The sequence below is a fragment of the Polistes dominula genome, unplaced genomic scaffold (assembly GCF_049000335.1).
Source record: "Polistes dominula isolate Pdom_NZ unplaced genomic scaffold, Pdom_raw_medaka contig_16, whole genome shotgun sequence".
In the NCBI taxonomy this organism is placed as follows: domain Eukaryota; kingdom Metazoa; phylum Arthropoda; class Insecta; order Hymenoptera; family Vespidae; genus Polistes; species Polistes dominula.
The window spans coordinates 996,499-1,013,747 of NW_028301040.1; the positions used below are offsets into that span (position 1 = coordinate 996,499).

General features: G+C 24.8%; 1 protein-coding gene across 1 annotated transcript in view; it reads right to left on the minus strand.

Annotated features, from left to right (window-relative positions):
- Positions 1–195: 195 nt before the first annotated feature.
- Positions 196–17,249, minus strand: part of LOC107067192 (uncharacterized) — a 34,830-nt gene continuing 17,776 nt past the window's right edge. The window contains exon 6 of the mRNA XM_089174836.1: positions 196–6,585. Within this exon, the coding sequence (XP_089030962.1) occupies positions 5,924–6,585 (662 nt within the window). The 3' untranslated portion in view covers positions 196–5,923. The remainder of the gene's footprint in view (positions 6,586–17,249) is intronic.

The window sequence follows — 17,249 nt, forward strand, 5'->3', positions numbered from 1 at the left end:
TATCATTATTATTATTATTATTATAATTTATGGTTACTTATAGAAATGTTCGCTTAGATAATAATCACTTGAACGAATTTTAAGATATACTTACTTCGTAAAGATTAATATAGATTTGCTGAAGAGTTGCAAATGTTTCATTTTTTTCATTTTTATTTTTTTTTTATTTTCAGAGAGAACGATTCTTCGAATAAATACACACACACATATTATATACAGGGTATTTCGTAAGATATGGTATTCAGTTCAGGAATAAATAGTATTGGGATCTCTAGCACTTGAATATGACGCTATCTGGTGGCTAATTTCAAAATTAGAGTAGATAGTTCGAATTGTTACGCCACGCCCCTGCCAGTGATCCCTTGGGATTTTAAGCACTTGAATACGCTATCTGGTGGCTAAATTCAAAATTAGAGTAGATAGATCAAATTGCTATGCCACGCCCCTGCCAGAGATCCCTTGGGATCTTTAGCACTTGAATACGCTATCTGGTGGCTAAATTCAAAATTAGAGTAGATAGGTCGAATTGCTACGCCACGCTTCTGCCAGTGATCCCAATATTTACTATGTTGTTTACAAAAAGCAACGAAAAAAAGACTTCATATTAAAATTTGATCTTATTTGACCTTTTATTTTTTTTTTAGTCAAATTTATAGCCACTTTTACATTTCAATAATCTACGATGACACTCATCTTCATGAAAAATATATGAAAATGTGTTCTATTATTAACTGTCTTTTAAAAATTACAATTAAATTTCAATTTATGTGGTCTCATTTAAAAAAAAAAAAAATTAATGCATTTGACAATCATTGGCCAACAGTAAAAAAAAGAATTCGAAATCGTATACAAAAAGGTTCCAAACATATTTGATTATCTAACTATGAAGATAAATTTTTGCAAATTATTCAAACACAAAAGTGGTTATTAACATTGAAACAAGAAAAGCTGTATAAAATTGTAAATGTAAATGAGATATCAGTTTATACAAAAGTTTCTTCATTATTTTCTGTATTTCTATTTTCATTATTCCTGTAACGTGTCCCACATAATATGAAACACCCTTTTACCCTTGTATATCTATATATTATACAATTGTATTAATTAGACATGAAAAATATTCATCGTAAAATGAGAAAATTACACATACGGATCGATTAATCGATATTCAAGGAAAGGACTCACTATATATGAATAAATTCATACTTTTTCGACATTTTATTCACACATATTTTTCTTCACTTATACAATTATTAGCTTGTTTAAAGCAAAACGTATGATTACGTAATGATATATATATATAATATGCTTCTTTTCCTTTCTTCTTTTTGGTTTGTTTCTTTGTTTATTATTTTTTTTTTTATTTATTTATAAATAATCAACTAAAGAAATATCAATTTACTTAAATTAATCACTGGCAAATGTTGTACTCATTAGTATTGTGTTCTTTCTTGTTTCATTTTTTTTTTTTTTTTTTTTTTTGTATCGAGGAATGTGCATAATTATTTTTGGTGATAGTTTTTACTTTTCTTTTTAATCACTCATGTTTTTTTTTTTTTTTTTTTTTTTTTAACTTCGTACTTAAATAAAATTTTAAAATGGCACTTGTATACTATTGTATATAGTATACAATTATTTATAATTATAAAATAAATGAAACTTAAGTTTCAAATTGAAGACAAACTTCACGTATGGCAAATCATCGTTAAATTATTTAAAATATTTCATTTAACATATTCGCAATATACATATCTTTGATTTTTTCATGGCAAGTTTTAATAAAATTTCTATTTTTTATATATATGAGGTTATAAATATATATATATATAAAGCATATATCATGTATTATTATTATTTTTATATATATTTATTTCGTATCAGACGATGATAATGCGTGAGAGAGAGAGAGAGAGAAAGAGAGAGAGAAAGTGAGAGATCATTGCGAATTAATAATTATTTATTTATTCTTTTCTTTTTCTATATTTTATGTCAGCATATTAATTAGCCTCTTTAATTTATTGCACGAAAAAAAAACAAAAACAAAAACAAAAAAAAATCAAAAATAATAAAAAGTGTAGCTACTTAAATTAATTAATATTCATCACGTGCACGTCTACCTTTTGTTGGTAAAGTGAATATTTCACTGTTTAAATTGAACATTAAAAATACAAATAATAATAAAAAATAATATTATTAATAATAATAATAATAATAGTAATAAGAACAAACGATAACAGCAACAAAATGAACAAACGAAAAATAATATAAATATATATATATATATATTATTATTATTATTAAATGGTAAACGACACAGTGGCATCCATTTTTCTTTTTTTCAAAATAAAATGGCCAAAAAAAAAGAACAAAACAAAACAATACAATTGATGTTAATTAACACAAAATGTTGTGAATTGCATTTCATTTGGCAAATCTCTTGATGTTAGCTTAAATATTATGATACATGAGTATATTTTGAATATCAGATCGCACAAACGAGTTATTATATAACCTTGATGTAACACAAAATGTTATTATTAACATTTTCACATATCTCATTCTTTTGTGTATGGCTTTAGAAAAAAAAAGAAAAAAAAAATTACAAAAAAATGAAGTAACATACAGTCAAATATTAAATCTAATGCACAATATACGTCGTAGTAGATAAATGAGAGACAGACATTCATTTATTATGTATATAGAAAAAAAAATAGAATTAAATTTAAAATTATATTACTATTATTGTTATATAATATAATATATATAATATTTATAAATAATTATTTAAACATCTAACACAAGAAACCTACTTCTTCTTCTTCTTCTTCTTCTTCTCAATCTTTTTCTTTTTTTTTTTTTTTCAATTGACTAGATTTTCTTTCTTTTTCTTTTTTTTTTTTTTCTTGTTGGTTTGTTTCTTTTTTTGGTTTCAACTTTGAGAACTCTCTGTGTCTTAAGCTTACTGTTTTCTTTTTGTTTTTTTCATTTATAAATCATAAATTATAAAATTTATTTTGAATGTAATATTTATATTATTATCACACTCAAACTTAATGTTTAGAATTAAAAAAAAAAAAAAAAGAAAAGGAAGAATATGTTCTTCAATCAATGGATAAAAACAAAATTGAAGAAGATTCAATTTAAACGAAGAAAATAAAGGAAGATAAAGAAAACATTAATTGTAATGATGAATTCATCGATTAAATTGAAAGAAAAAAATTCAAGCACATTTAATGCATGATAATATTAATTATTTAATTAATTAATTAATTAATTAAATTAATTGGATCGTAAAAAACCTTGTTTTCTTTTTTTCCTTTCCTTATTTTATATAATTCATTATGTAATGATAATCCAACGATCCATTGTTCACAGTATTACAATAACCCATTTAATTAATATTAATAGTATTTAACTATTATTATTATTATTATTATTTTGCATATACAACAAGAAAATGCACATTCCTCCATGTTTGTTTATAGTTAAGTACCGAACTCATTTGACTAGATAAAATAATTTGTATTGTTTTATTATATTATATTATATTATAATATATTATATTATATTATATTATATTATATTGTATTATATTATATTAGATTGTATTATATTATACTATATATTATATTTTATATATTTTATAATATATTTTTAATATTTTAATTTAATTTAATTTTCTTCTTCTTCTTCTTCTTCTTTTACTTCTTCTTCTTCTTCTTCTTCTTCTTCTTTTACTTCATCTTCTTCTTCTTCTTCTTCTTCTTCTTTTTCTTCATCTTCATCTTCATTTTCTTCTTCATTATCTTCTTTTTTCTTCAACTTTGTTTATATTCATTTTTCTTTTATTTATCGTTTTTCTTTATATCTTTGGTTACAAAACTTGTACCTGCGTTTGTATTATTCATTACGACGATAAAGCTGTAAAATCTTCATCAGCTTTTATTCTTTACTTTTCTTTTCAATTCTTTTCTTTACTTTTCTTTTCAATTCTTTTCTTTTCTTTCAATCATTGGTATTAATTTTTTGTATTTTTTCAATCATATTTTCTCCTCTCCCATTTAATATCTCATTTTACGTGCATATACACACATATGTTTTACAAACATATACATATACACATATAAATATATATATATATGTATATGTAATGCGTATACAAATGACTAGGGCGTGAAATTTAAGGGACAGACATTGTTAATAATTTTTTAAACTCCGGACGAACGTAAGAGTCATTGCAGTTGTATAATATTGCAATTGCATATTATTATAAATTTTATGCATAATGTTTCTTCTTTTTTTTTTATAATAAAAAATTATGCACAATCCGACAAAGAAATGTATACACACGTGCACACACAAACACACATTGTGAAAGTCCAAAACAAAATTTGTATAAAAAAATAATTTAAATTATTAAATTAATTCAAATAAATGAAAGAGATTATTTAAAAGTTGTTATTAATTTTTCAGAAATATAATTATTTAAAATATTAATATAAATTTTATTTTTATTTGTTTTTTTTTTTTTTGTATTTATAAGTGTGCGTATGATACATTTTTTTGGATCGAATTTTCGAGGACTCTAAAATCTTTCGTATATAATATAAAAGTAATCATATTAAATATTAATAATAATAATAATAATAATAAATTACTTAAAACTATTTAAAAAAAAAAAAGAAAGAAAGAAAAAAAAAGGAAAATCATATTTTCTAAATTTACATCTAATATTTTTATATACTATGTGTATACATATATTTATTCTATATATAAGTATTTGTGTATATTTATAATATACTTTTTAGCGTACATATATATATATATATATGTATAATTGCAATTAATTAATTAACGATCTTATTATGATTATTAATAAAATCTTTGGGAGAGTAATTGGACTCGATTAGAATTAAAAAAAAAAAAAAAAAAAATGATATTTTTGTCTTTGGTAATTCGTAGAATAAATTTCGATGGCACAAACATTGACTAAACGAGAACGCTTATCTGCGTTCTCGTGATTGCACATTGAAAAATAACTTTTAACTTTGGAATAGAACCAAAAGATAAACGAAAGATAGAACGATAAGTATGTAAAAATTAGAGTCCTCGAATATGACGAATTAGAAATGTTTAGAAATGTTAATCCTCTATATATATATATATATAAACATCGTGCATCATTCATTTAATTTGTCGACAAATAAATATTTTAATTATAACACGTTGAATGTGTGCAATAATAATATTACCAAATAAATATTATCTCAAATATTTAACAAATCAAAAGCACTTTGTTGTTTTTTATTATTTTTACTATTTTTTGTTTTTGTTTTTGTTTATTTGTTTACTATTTTATATTTCGTTTCGTTTTCTTTATATTTTCTAAAATAATTGCTTTCTATTTAACATTTGTTCAATATTTTTATCACTGGTCCGTTCTATCTACCTTTCCAAGTGAACCTTTTTTTAAAAAGAAACAACAACCCCCCGATAAACATAACCATAATTCGTCAATTTATACAAATACAATTTGTATATTCAAAAATTAATTTACCATTCAACGTGTTAACACAGTCAAGACTTTTTTTTTAATCAATATATAATAAGATTATATATATATATATATATATAGTATAATCTCACTAATCCGGCACTTCAATAGACCGATACGTCCAATAATCCGGCACCCTCTGGTTTTTAATAGTGCCGGATTAGTGAGATTGTACTGTAATCATAATGAACATAAATTATTAATGTTAACTTTCGTTGAAATTTATAGAGGATTACCCTATATAGAAACAAAACAAAACAAAACAAGACGAAAAACAAAAAACAAAAAAATAATTTAATTAACGAAACGTCTCTTACGTCGACGGAGTTTATAATTTTTCCGACGATAGGTCGTAATTGTACTCGGGCACTAAGGAATAGGACTAGAGGTAATTCTTTCAACGCTGCTTTCTCTAATCCGTATAGTAGTGTAAGTCCCAGGGGACTCAATAGTAGGACTCCCAGTTGTTCCCTGTTGTTGTTGAGTAATGGCAGCAGCAGCTGCTGCTGCAGCAACCGAAGATATAGTAATGGGGGTGGCATTTCGAATATTACCACCACCACCACTACCACCACCACCACCACCACCACCACCACTTCCTCCACCACCTCCACCGCTGCCACCGCCACTGCTACCAATTCCTCCACCCCCACCACCGCCATTACCACAGCCGCCAATAGAATTTCCACCACCACCACCACCACCACTACTAACGACACCTCCTCCTCCTCCACCTGCACCACCACCAGTAGAAATACCAGCAGCAGCAGCAGCATTTCCTGATACCGTCGTCGTTGTCGTCGTCTCAACGGCGACGGCAGCGGCAGTGGTACCAACACCCAGCCACCCATGACGGTTTTTCAAATGTCGCTTCATGTGTGTAGTACGGCTGAGAACTTTTTGACAAACCGGGCATTGGGTCGTCCCCTTGTGCATATTCATGTGCTTATACATCGAGTCCCGATTCCAAAATGATTTACCGCAGAGTTTGCACGAGTGCGATGGCTGTTCGATGACCACCGTGCGTGAATCTAAATCAGATACAAAAGAATACGTTTCATCGTCCTTCAACCCCCGCGTAATAACTTGAGTACTTTTTTTTTTATTTATTTTTTATTTTTTTTTTTTTGACGACGGTTATAGAGTTGTGGGGCTTGTATGTTTTTTTTTTTTTTTTTGGATCAATGAGATTTTCTCGTTTAAAGTGTGTTGCACTTTTTTTTTTTTTTTTTTTAATTTCTATGCTTCCCACGCATCGTTATTTATTTATTTATTTATTTATTTATTAAATTGTCTAACTTTTTTTTTCAATTTGATTTTTCTAATCTCGTTTTAAATGAAATCATTGGACACCTAAAAAGTCGCGGTGTTACGTGGAAGTATTAAGTTTCTTTTTTTTTATTTATTATATATTATATATATATGTATATATTCATTCAAATTATTCTAAGAACCTATCTTTCGTTTAGTGTTATTATAAATCGCAATTAAAAAATTAATAATTACTTTTCAATTATATTAATAGATGAAAGAGAGAAACGATATTATGTGAAATTGATTGAAAAAGAAAAAGAAGAAAAAAATTAAATAAATAAATAAATAAATAAATAAATAAATAAATAAATATACAAAGAACGATTAATTATATTTCGAATTTGCCGACAAAGCTGCAAGGACGTATAATATATATATATATATATGTATATACATTGAAGAAAAAAAAAATAAAAGCGAATTATACGATTACCATATACAACTCTATGGACTAAATTAATTAAATTAAATCTTGTATTGTTACTGTAGTTGTTGTTGTTATTGTTGTTGTTCACAAATGCAGGTGTAAGACACACGAAAAAAAACTTTGCAAAAATGTTCTATATATATATATATATATATATATATATATATATATAATATAACATTATATATTGTATATTATTTTATATACAATATATATTATCTATATAATATACAATATATTGTATATAATAATATACAATTATATTAATAATATTATAAATATTAATATTATAAATATATTGCATATTGTATTATTAATAACACAATAATATTGTATTATTGTATAATTATTATATACATTATAAATTACATATTATATACAATATATAAATAATATTGTATTGGGATCTCTAGCACTTGAATACGCTATCTGGTGGCTAAATTCAAAATTAGAGTAGATAGTAGTTCGAATTGTTACGCCACGCCCCTGCCAGAGATCCCTTGGGATCTCTAGCACTTGAATACGCTATCTGGTGGCTAAATTCAAAATTAGAGTAGATAGTAGTTCGAATTGCTACGCCACGCCCCTGCCAGAGATCCCAATATAATAATATACAATATATATATATATATATATATATATATAGGGTTGCAATCTACTGATTTGATTTAAAAAAAGACACATTTTTTCTCTATAAATCGTCTTTTACTATTATTACGAATTACATCTACCCTTATTATTCATTTTTATTTTTGCAATTACAAAAATGATTAATAATAAAAGTCGAGATAGAGAAAAAATGTGTACGGATAAACAAAAAACGTGGAGGGTTGTAATTACAGGATTGCAATATGTAATTAATGTGGATTTGTTTTTTTTTTTTTTCGTGTTTTCATTTACTTCATCCTTCACAACACAAGCATGCTTTTCTCACAAACATTTTTTCATGTATATGTATATATATATATATGTAAATAGCGGAATACTAAAAATTAAAATTCAAAAATGTCAAATAAAATGAATATATCATACATATACTATGTATTGAGCGTACATGCACAAAATATATTTATAATATACAAGATGGACCATATAAATGGGAACACATAAATATCTTTTTTATTACAAAGTGAGAAAAAATTCAAAGGAAAAAGTTGCACGATTGCAGTTGTAATTAGGGCAGGGGTGTCGGGAATTTTGAAATACATACAACGATAGAAATGCACTTTTTTTGTTAGTTTTTTTGAAAGTTAATGTTGGTTTTTTTTTTTTTGTTAAACCCATTACTCGCCAATGATCTGTTTTTTTTTTGGGGTGCATTTTCAAATTTTTTTTTTTTTTTTTAATAATTGCAACTTTAGAATGACATATATTTGTTAAAATGATGAAATTGTACCTTGTGTTTCATGAAAATATTAAAAAAATTTCTCATTATATTATTTTAAATTAATAATTAATGATTTAAAATAATTGTTATATTTAAATAAAATAAAATATAGTAAATATAGTGAAATAAATATAAAACTAAAATATAGTAAAATATAGTAATAAAAAAAAAAAAGAAAATAAAATTCAATATAAAAAAAATGTATATTTAAATAAAAAAAAAAAAAAAAAAAAAAACTGCAATTTCAGTTGCAGAAATAGTTCTATTTTGTTAGGACAATATGACTATTATTATACAATTAATTTTCTTTATTTTTTGCATTTTCGTATTGTAGCGGGTAATGGGTTAAGTGAAACTAAATATTTTATTTTTTTTTAAATTACAGATTTAAAATTTATTGAAAGTATTTTTACGGGACAAAAATATGCAACATTTTTCAATGTTATATTTTTACCCCATAACTTTTATCAAATATTCCTTTAAAATATCGTAAATATCAAAGATATTTCAAGTATTTCCCATTTTAATGGTCTCCACCTTATATATATATATATAAATAAATAAATAATATATAAAATAAAAATAAAAATAAAAACGAGCCTCTACTTAAAACTCATGACGATAATAATTATTATTATTATTATTACAAGCATTTAATAAAAAAAAAAATATAATATAAATTTATATTTTTAATAATAATAATAATAATAATAATAAAAAATTGTATCTTTTCACAATGTAAAAATAATGATTGAAAATTTTGTCAAACACAGCACAAACAATTGCACTTATCTTTCTTTTATATATATATAAATATGTGTGTGTGTGTGTTTGTATGTGTGTGTATACAGTGAACCGACAATCGTGTATTCCTTTTTTGATTATTTTATTTAATTATTATATAATTATTATTAGATATTAGAAATAATAAATTATGCACGGACATATGTGTCATGTCACACATGTTTTAATGCTTTCAATTTTTTATTTATGCATGTATAAATATGTATGATTAAATTAAAATTAAATACTTATATATATATATTATATATATTTCAATTCGACGAATGGAAATTTAATTACAAATTGTTAAAGCAAGCCATTTGAAGCGCAACAAAAAAAAAATATTAACATAGAATATATATGGTGGGTGAAAAATGGCTTTAGATTAAATAGCATGCGATTTTCCTTTTTTTTTTATTATTCATTATTACTATGATTTTTTCTTTTGTTTTTTTTTAATTAATTTTCTTTCCCCTGTTGCCGATTGCATATGCAATGCAATTTTATTCATGTACTTTTGTTGTTGCAACAAATTGGATTTTTTGTTGTTGTTGTTGTTGTTTTTTTTTCCGTTGAGTTATCGATCAGCTCGATGATGAAAAGTATTTTGAACAAATTCACACGTTCGTGGTATTTGTTCATAAATGTAGAAAACAGAAAAAAAGAGAGAGAGAAGATAATTTGTTTCTATTTTATTTCTTTTTTATTTTTTTTTTTTTCAACGAAATTTTATAATTTTTTTTTACGATTAATTGTTAAGACTTAATAATTAATTTTATTACGCATTTGCAATATTGAGATTGTTATAATTGTTTGTCTGTATATACGGTACGTAAATTTATTTGTTTTTAATCTTTAACAAATAACAAAACAAAAAAATGACATAAAAATCGTCAGTTTTTTTGTATGTGTTTATATATGTATGTATATATATGTATGTATGTATGTATGTAAATCACAGTTCTCAACATTGAACAATTAATTTATGGTTACAAATCATATTATATGTAATAACTATGGAGGGTAGAGGTAAAGAGTAACATTTCTTTATGGGAGAAAATGTGAAAAAAGTGTTCAACGTTTTCTATAAATAACAGTTGAAAAATCTTCCAGAATGGCGTTGGTGTCGACAGAAGGTATGCTATGAATGTAGCTATTGTAAACGAATTGAAGTATGCCGAGTTATGTAAAATATAATGTAATAAATATAACCTTAAAGAATTATTATGAGAAAACGTATAACTAGGAGTGATTTTATTTCGTTAACTGTAAATAGTACGTTTATTGATTTTTTATCATTTAATTTTATGAAAAAGTATGTCAATAACAAAAAACACTTATGGGTAAAATGTTGTGTTAAGAAATTTGTGTTCCTTGTTTATTTTTCAATCCTACTCTAATAATATTTGGCATTTTCTTTTAAAATTTACCCTCAAGCTACTGTGGCGCCACCCTAATTGAATGCATTTCGACGGACATTTGTTTTCATATACAGAGAGGTTACTTTTTACCTTCTACCCTTCATAGTAATAACAAAACAAAATTTTGGAAGTATTTTACGAAACACATTTCTCACTTACAATATAACAATGATTTTATAAACTCTTAGATTCTTTTTATCTCAAAGAAAGAAAGAAAGAAAGAAAGAAAGAAAAAAACAAACAAACAAATAACAAAAAAAGCTGTCATCAATATCATTTGCATTTAGCTACGTGTGTGTTAACGTTCGATTAATTTTTTATTTAAGTATACAGAATGATTGTTCTCTTTTTTCCTTTCATTATAAAATGTGCGACCTTTGTTTTTTTTTATTAAACATAATTAAAAAATAATATACTTATAATTTAACATAATAGCTGAAACAATAAATCATAAAATAATATCGACGCAAAGTATGATAAAATATATATGTGTGTATAAATACATGTAAAAAGAAAAAAAAGAACATATATATGAGATGATAAACAAAAAAAAACACACAAAAAAATTATGGAATGACTTTCAATTTAATTAACACTAGATATACCACCAGACCAGTCGCCATTTTGACTGGTTTTGACCGCCATTTTAATTCAAAACTTCTACTTCATGTAACATTTGATTTCTGTAATTAATTAAGCGTTTTGTTATTTAAAAATGTCTGTAAAAATCGATTTATCTATTAAAATTATTATTGTTTAACATTTTTTTGCTATTTTTTAAGAGTAAATAAAGACTGGAAGCCTCAAAAAGCATTTTTTTTATATACACCAGTCATTTTGACTAGTGTGGTAGAAGAAGTAGGTATACTAAAAATGGTGGTATATATCTAGCATTAAACTCAGTTAATATTAAACTTATCAGCAGTCTTTGTAATATAAGTTATACACATTAGAATAATAATTATCTTATAAATATAATCAGTGCTTTTATTTTCTTTTTTTTTTTTTTTTGTAAAAGAAGAAAAAGAAAAAAAGTAGAGAATAGAAGCCAAAACGTTTCAACAGTCCAGTGCGTTTGCAACTACACAAAAATGAAGAAACACACTGGATATAATTATATTAAGTAACGTTAAATAATATTCAATTAAATTCAATCGTAAGATATAAAGTAATTCATTGAAGAAAATTTATAATAAATTATTAACTTCGACAAATAATCAACAAGACAACTTTTCCATTTTTGTGCTTCAATTATGAACACATATATGTATACACAGTAGTCCCTTTAATTACGCAGATAATTTGTGCCACGTAAATAAAACTATAAAAAGTTGTTTAATAATACAAGTACGTATTCAAATGTTTGTTTTAGATTTTTACAAAAAAAAAAAAAAAAAAAATGTAAATTTGGGCGATTATGAAGTAAGTTACATTGATGAATTCGAAAATTTATATTTTTGTCTAACACATTTTATTGACATCAAAATTCTGATAGTTCAAATGCGTTAAAGTAAAGTTACGTTAAATAAAGGGAATACTGTACACTAATATAACATATTTCTTAATCATATATTATATAGGAAGAACAAAAATAGTTATTAATGAATTAATTTAAATCGAATAAAGAAAATGAAAAATATTAACACATTCGCGACCGTTGACGTATAGTCACGTCATTTTTAATCTTAAAAATTTAATAAAAATAAATTTTTATATATATTAATATAAATATAATTATTATAATATTATTTAATTTTAATTTAATTATTAATTTAATTTAATTTAATTTAATTTAATTTAATTTAAAATTTACTTTAATTATAATAAAATTAATAAAATATTATAATATATATATATATAAAATTTATATTTATATAGTTATATATTTTATATATAGTAATTTAATAAAATAATAATGAAAAAAAATTTATTTAATAATTTATAACATTTATATTTAATTATTTCAATATAATATTTAAATAATTATATATTATTATTTAAATATAAATTGAAATAAATCATTATTTTTACCAATACCCAGTATTAAAAAATAAAACAAATATGTCGGCCGCGAATGTGTTAAAAAACGGCTATCAGAAAATATTACTTAAAAATCTATAAAATTATATTATTTGATACAAAACAAAAATCATATAATTATAATTATAATCATAATTATAATGTTAATTCGTTATCAAGTGAAATAAAATAATCAAGCGTAGTTTTAGGAATATTTGCATAGCGATTCTAATTTTTCTTTCCTTTCCTTTCCTTTCCTTATTTTTTTTTACTTCTTCTCTATAGATAATTTATATTTATATATATATATGATTTTTTTTCTTTCTTCTTTTAATTACAATAACGATATTATATAATTATTATCAAACACGTGTTTAAACTTCGATTCGATTTAATCGAACTTGACGTTTGATGTCGAAACAACGAATATTCCTATACGGAATAATATTTTTTTTTTTTTTTTTTTAAACTAATATTTAAGTGCACATACATAATCACAAAAATAAAAACTCGAATGAATAAAAATTGGCAAGATTATCGTATTGGCAGTTGACGTTGAACAAAATCAAAGCTTTTTGTTAAATAATGAGCGGGAGGAAATAAAGAAAAAGAATAATTAAATAGAAGAAAAAAAAAATTATCTAAATAGAATAGAAACACGATTGAAATTAAAAATCATGATCAAGCGACGATCATAAATCACAAAATCATTGAAACAACATTATTATTACATTTCTTTTGTCAATTTCAAACTGAGAGACTTAATTCTTTATGAAATTCGTTAGAATTGTACTATTGTGTTAGATTTAAAATTAATTTTATAGTATCGTTTTTATATAAACATTCATTCTAATCAGATATTTTGTAAACGTCAGAATCAAATTCTACGTGTTTCTATTAGAAATATGAATTATCCTAGAATAATCAAATTCCAATATACAAGTCATGACATTTATGTATTAGGTGATTCAACAAGTCGTTTTGTTTTTTGTTAACACAATAATGGCATTAATTAGTTGAGATGCAAATCGACAAATAGTAACACATGAGATCGATCGAGAGATTAAATTTATCCAATTCAACTATTTATATGATCACTTGAAAGAATTAAGGTTTTAATCTCGATGCAAAAATTAATCTTCATTTTTAGAAAAAAAAAAAAAAAAAAAAGAAAAACGAAACGAAACGAAACGACTTTACCGACTACCTAATATTTATTCTAAAACAAATTCTAAGTTATCTTAAATTAAATCAAATGAAAGATGATAACACATAGAATATATACAATGTGTTATCATTTTCCTTTTTCTTTTTTTTTTTTTCTCTCATTCCATTATCGAAAAATCGTCGAATTGGATCAAGTTGTCATAGATAGAAAACAAAAAACCATAACCATATTAATTAAAGGTTTATACACAAAGTCAACAACGTAGAGCGTTAAAAGAAATAATAAAATAATTAAAAAAAAAATAAAATAAAATAAAATAAAAAATAAAAAGAGAGAGAGAGAGAGAGAGAAAGAAAAACATCCTAATTTTTCCATATAACCACCCCCTTACTTTTTTCCCCCCTTTTTATATAAATTAATAAAATAGTAGTCGCACACACATGAATTACTCTCGTCCCTCTTGATCTTTCGCACATTGTGTTTTTCTTTTCTTTTTTTTTTTTTAATTTTACTTTCAACATCATCTACACGCACACACGTTTCATTAATATACTTTAATTATACGTACTATATTAATAATATATATATATATATATTGCATATATAATATGAATTATTTAATGTATACTATAAGCACAGTACATACAGCGTACTGTACAGTAAGGTACAGTATACAATATTAATTAATATTAATTTATAATTAATATTAGATTTATTTTATACTTGTTGAATCAAGTATAAAATGAATATAGTATTAAGTATGCCTAATTATGCATATTCTATACACTATACACATATAATGATACAATATAAATTATACATAATATAATAATATATGTATGTATATACATATACGTTATTATTAATTATAAAAGTGGACTGAGTTAAAAGAAAATAATATTAATGATTAATTGAAGATATTGAAATAATTAATATTATAAATTCAATTGTAAACACACACAATCATTTTCTTTAACTCGATCCAATTAATTGCTATCACATACATAACATATATATATATATACAGGGTGATTCCAACAACTATAAAAAGGATTATTGATAAAATGAAATAAAATACTATTGCACTTGACAAATGCCAATAGAAATCAGACAGTTTACAAATTTATGATAAAATACAAATAAAACTTAAGTAATATATTTATACAATATATTGTTTTTACTTTCAATAGTATAATACGATCACGAGAGAGAGAGAGAGAAAAAAACCCTCTGACACCCTGCATATACATATACGTAGGGTGGAACTTAAATAATGGCAAGTATTTATTCACAACTGATACAAAAAAGGGTTACATGTTTGCATCTGTTACTGGTTCTTCAAAGTAGTCACCAGTGTTGTATATAGAACCCAAGTTTGTTCTGTTGAAGGTGCAAATGGAGCGGTCTACTGCCATGTCGAATCTCTGGAACAGTTCTGAAGCGAATACCATGATGGGTTTCGCATGAATTGACGGAAATGCAAAAATGGATGCATTACAACGCTGCTCAGATGCACTTGGGCCGCTATGAGCGCAAATGAGAGCCGTATCGTAACACGGGATGAGACATGGCAGTAGATTGCTTCATTTGCACCATCAACAGAACAGGCTCTGCTAACGGTATACTAAGCCTTCCAAATCGCTGGCAACGGGTTGTACACAACGTTGATGACTACTTTGAAGGACAGTAACAAGTGCAAACATGTAACCCTTTTTTGTATCGGTTGTGAATAAATAGTTGTCCATTATTTAAGTTCCAACCCACGTGTATAACCTAGTAGGACAAAATATTGAATACATGTGTATTAAATATACATGTATTCAATATTTTGTCCTACTAGGGTATATATTCGTATATTTGTATAAAGTATTAAAAAAAAAAAAATAATAAAAAAAAATAAAATAGAGATATAGTTATGAATTAGCGCATTTTGTGTTTATTTATAATGAATCAATCGCAGAGGTGGGGTATTTTATTTTTCTTTTTTTTTTTTGCCCTTCAATTTACTTGATTCCGTGTACATTGACCATATGGCAGCGCATGGTGTATTTCCTCGTGAAGACAGCCTGACAGATAGGACAGACGGTGTCACCCCTATGTATACTCCGATGATGCGCAAGGGAATCCCCACGATTGTAGGTACGGCCGCAGACATCGCACACCCAACGACCGCTTTCGTCGTGTAATGGCTTAGAACGTCTCCTGACACCCTCCTGATATACGAAGGTCGTAGCACTCTGTTGCTGATTCCCATAAGGAGGCGCATCGTGCTTTGGTTCTGCGCACACAATCCAAAGTGTTTCCGATACACACACGGCCTCATTCACAACACATTTAATAGTCAGATGATGATTTTTTTTGTTTTTGTTTTTGATTGATTGGTTTGTTTGTTTGATTTTTATTTTTATTTTTTTTTCGGGTGGTGTTATTATTATTATTATTATTATTATTAATATTATTATTGTTGGTTGTTATTGGTTTTAATTTTTTTTTTTGGTTTTATTATTTTTATATATTTATATTATTTATTTAAAATTATATATATCTCTCGAGTTGCGACGATTCTAACGGTAGAGAAGAGATTCCTATTAAGTCTCAAGATATGTGACTTTTTGTTGTCGTGTTTATATTATTTTTTTGTTTTTTTTTTTTTTTAATTTATTTCACTCTTTTGTTGTTGCTCGGTTTTGATTTTTTTTTTTTTTTTTTTTTTGGTATTTTTATTTTAATTCTTATTATATTTATTCATTTTTTATTTTTTGTAATTTGTAGATGTTGGTTGATGTTGTTGGTTAATTGTTGTTGTTGTTGTTGTTGTTGTTATTGTTATTGTTGATGGGTATTTTCTGTCTTGTATTTGTATGTTTGTTATTATTGTTCCCATTTCCCTCTTTATGATTTGAACAAAATGTAATAAGTAAGTAGGATTAGGATGTAAGATTAGATTTTTGTAAATATGATATTGAAATCTAATTGAAATGTGATAGAATAGGATGATTTGTCAGTCCCATAAATGAAATTTATTTCTTTTGAAAAAAACATAAAAAACCTAAGAACCTAATGTCCCAAATTTTAATGTAACCAACACCCTAGGGCAGTGGTCGGCAACCTTTTGAGTCGAAAGAGCCAAAAATTACAATTAACAAAATTTCAATGTTTTTAAACAGCCACAAAAT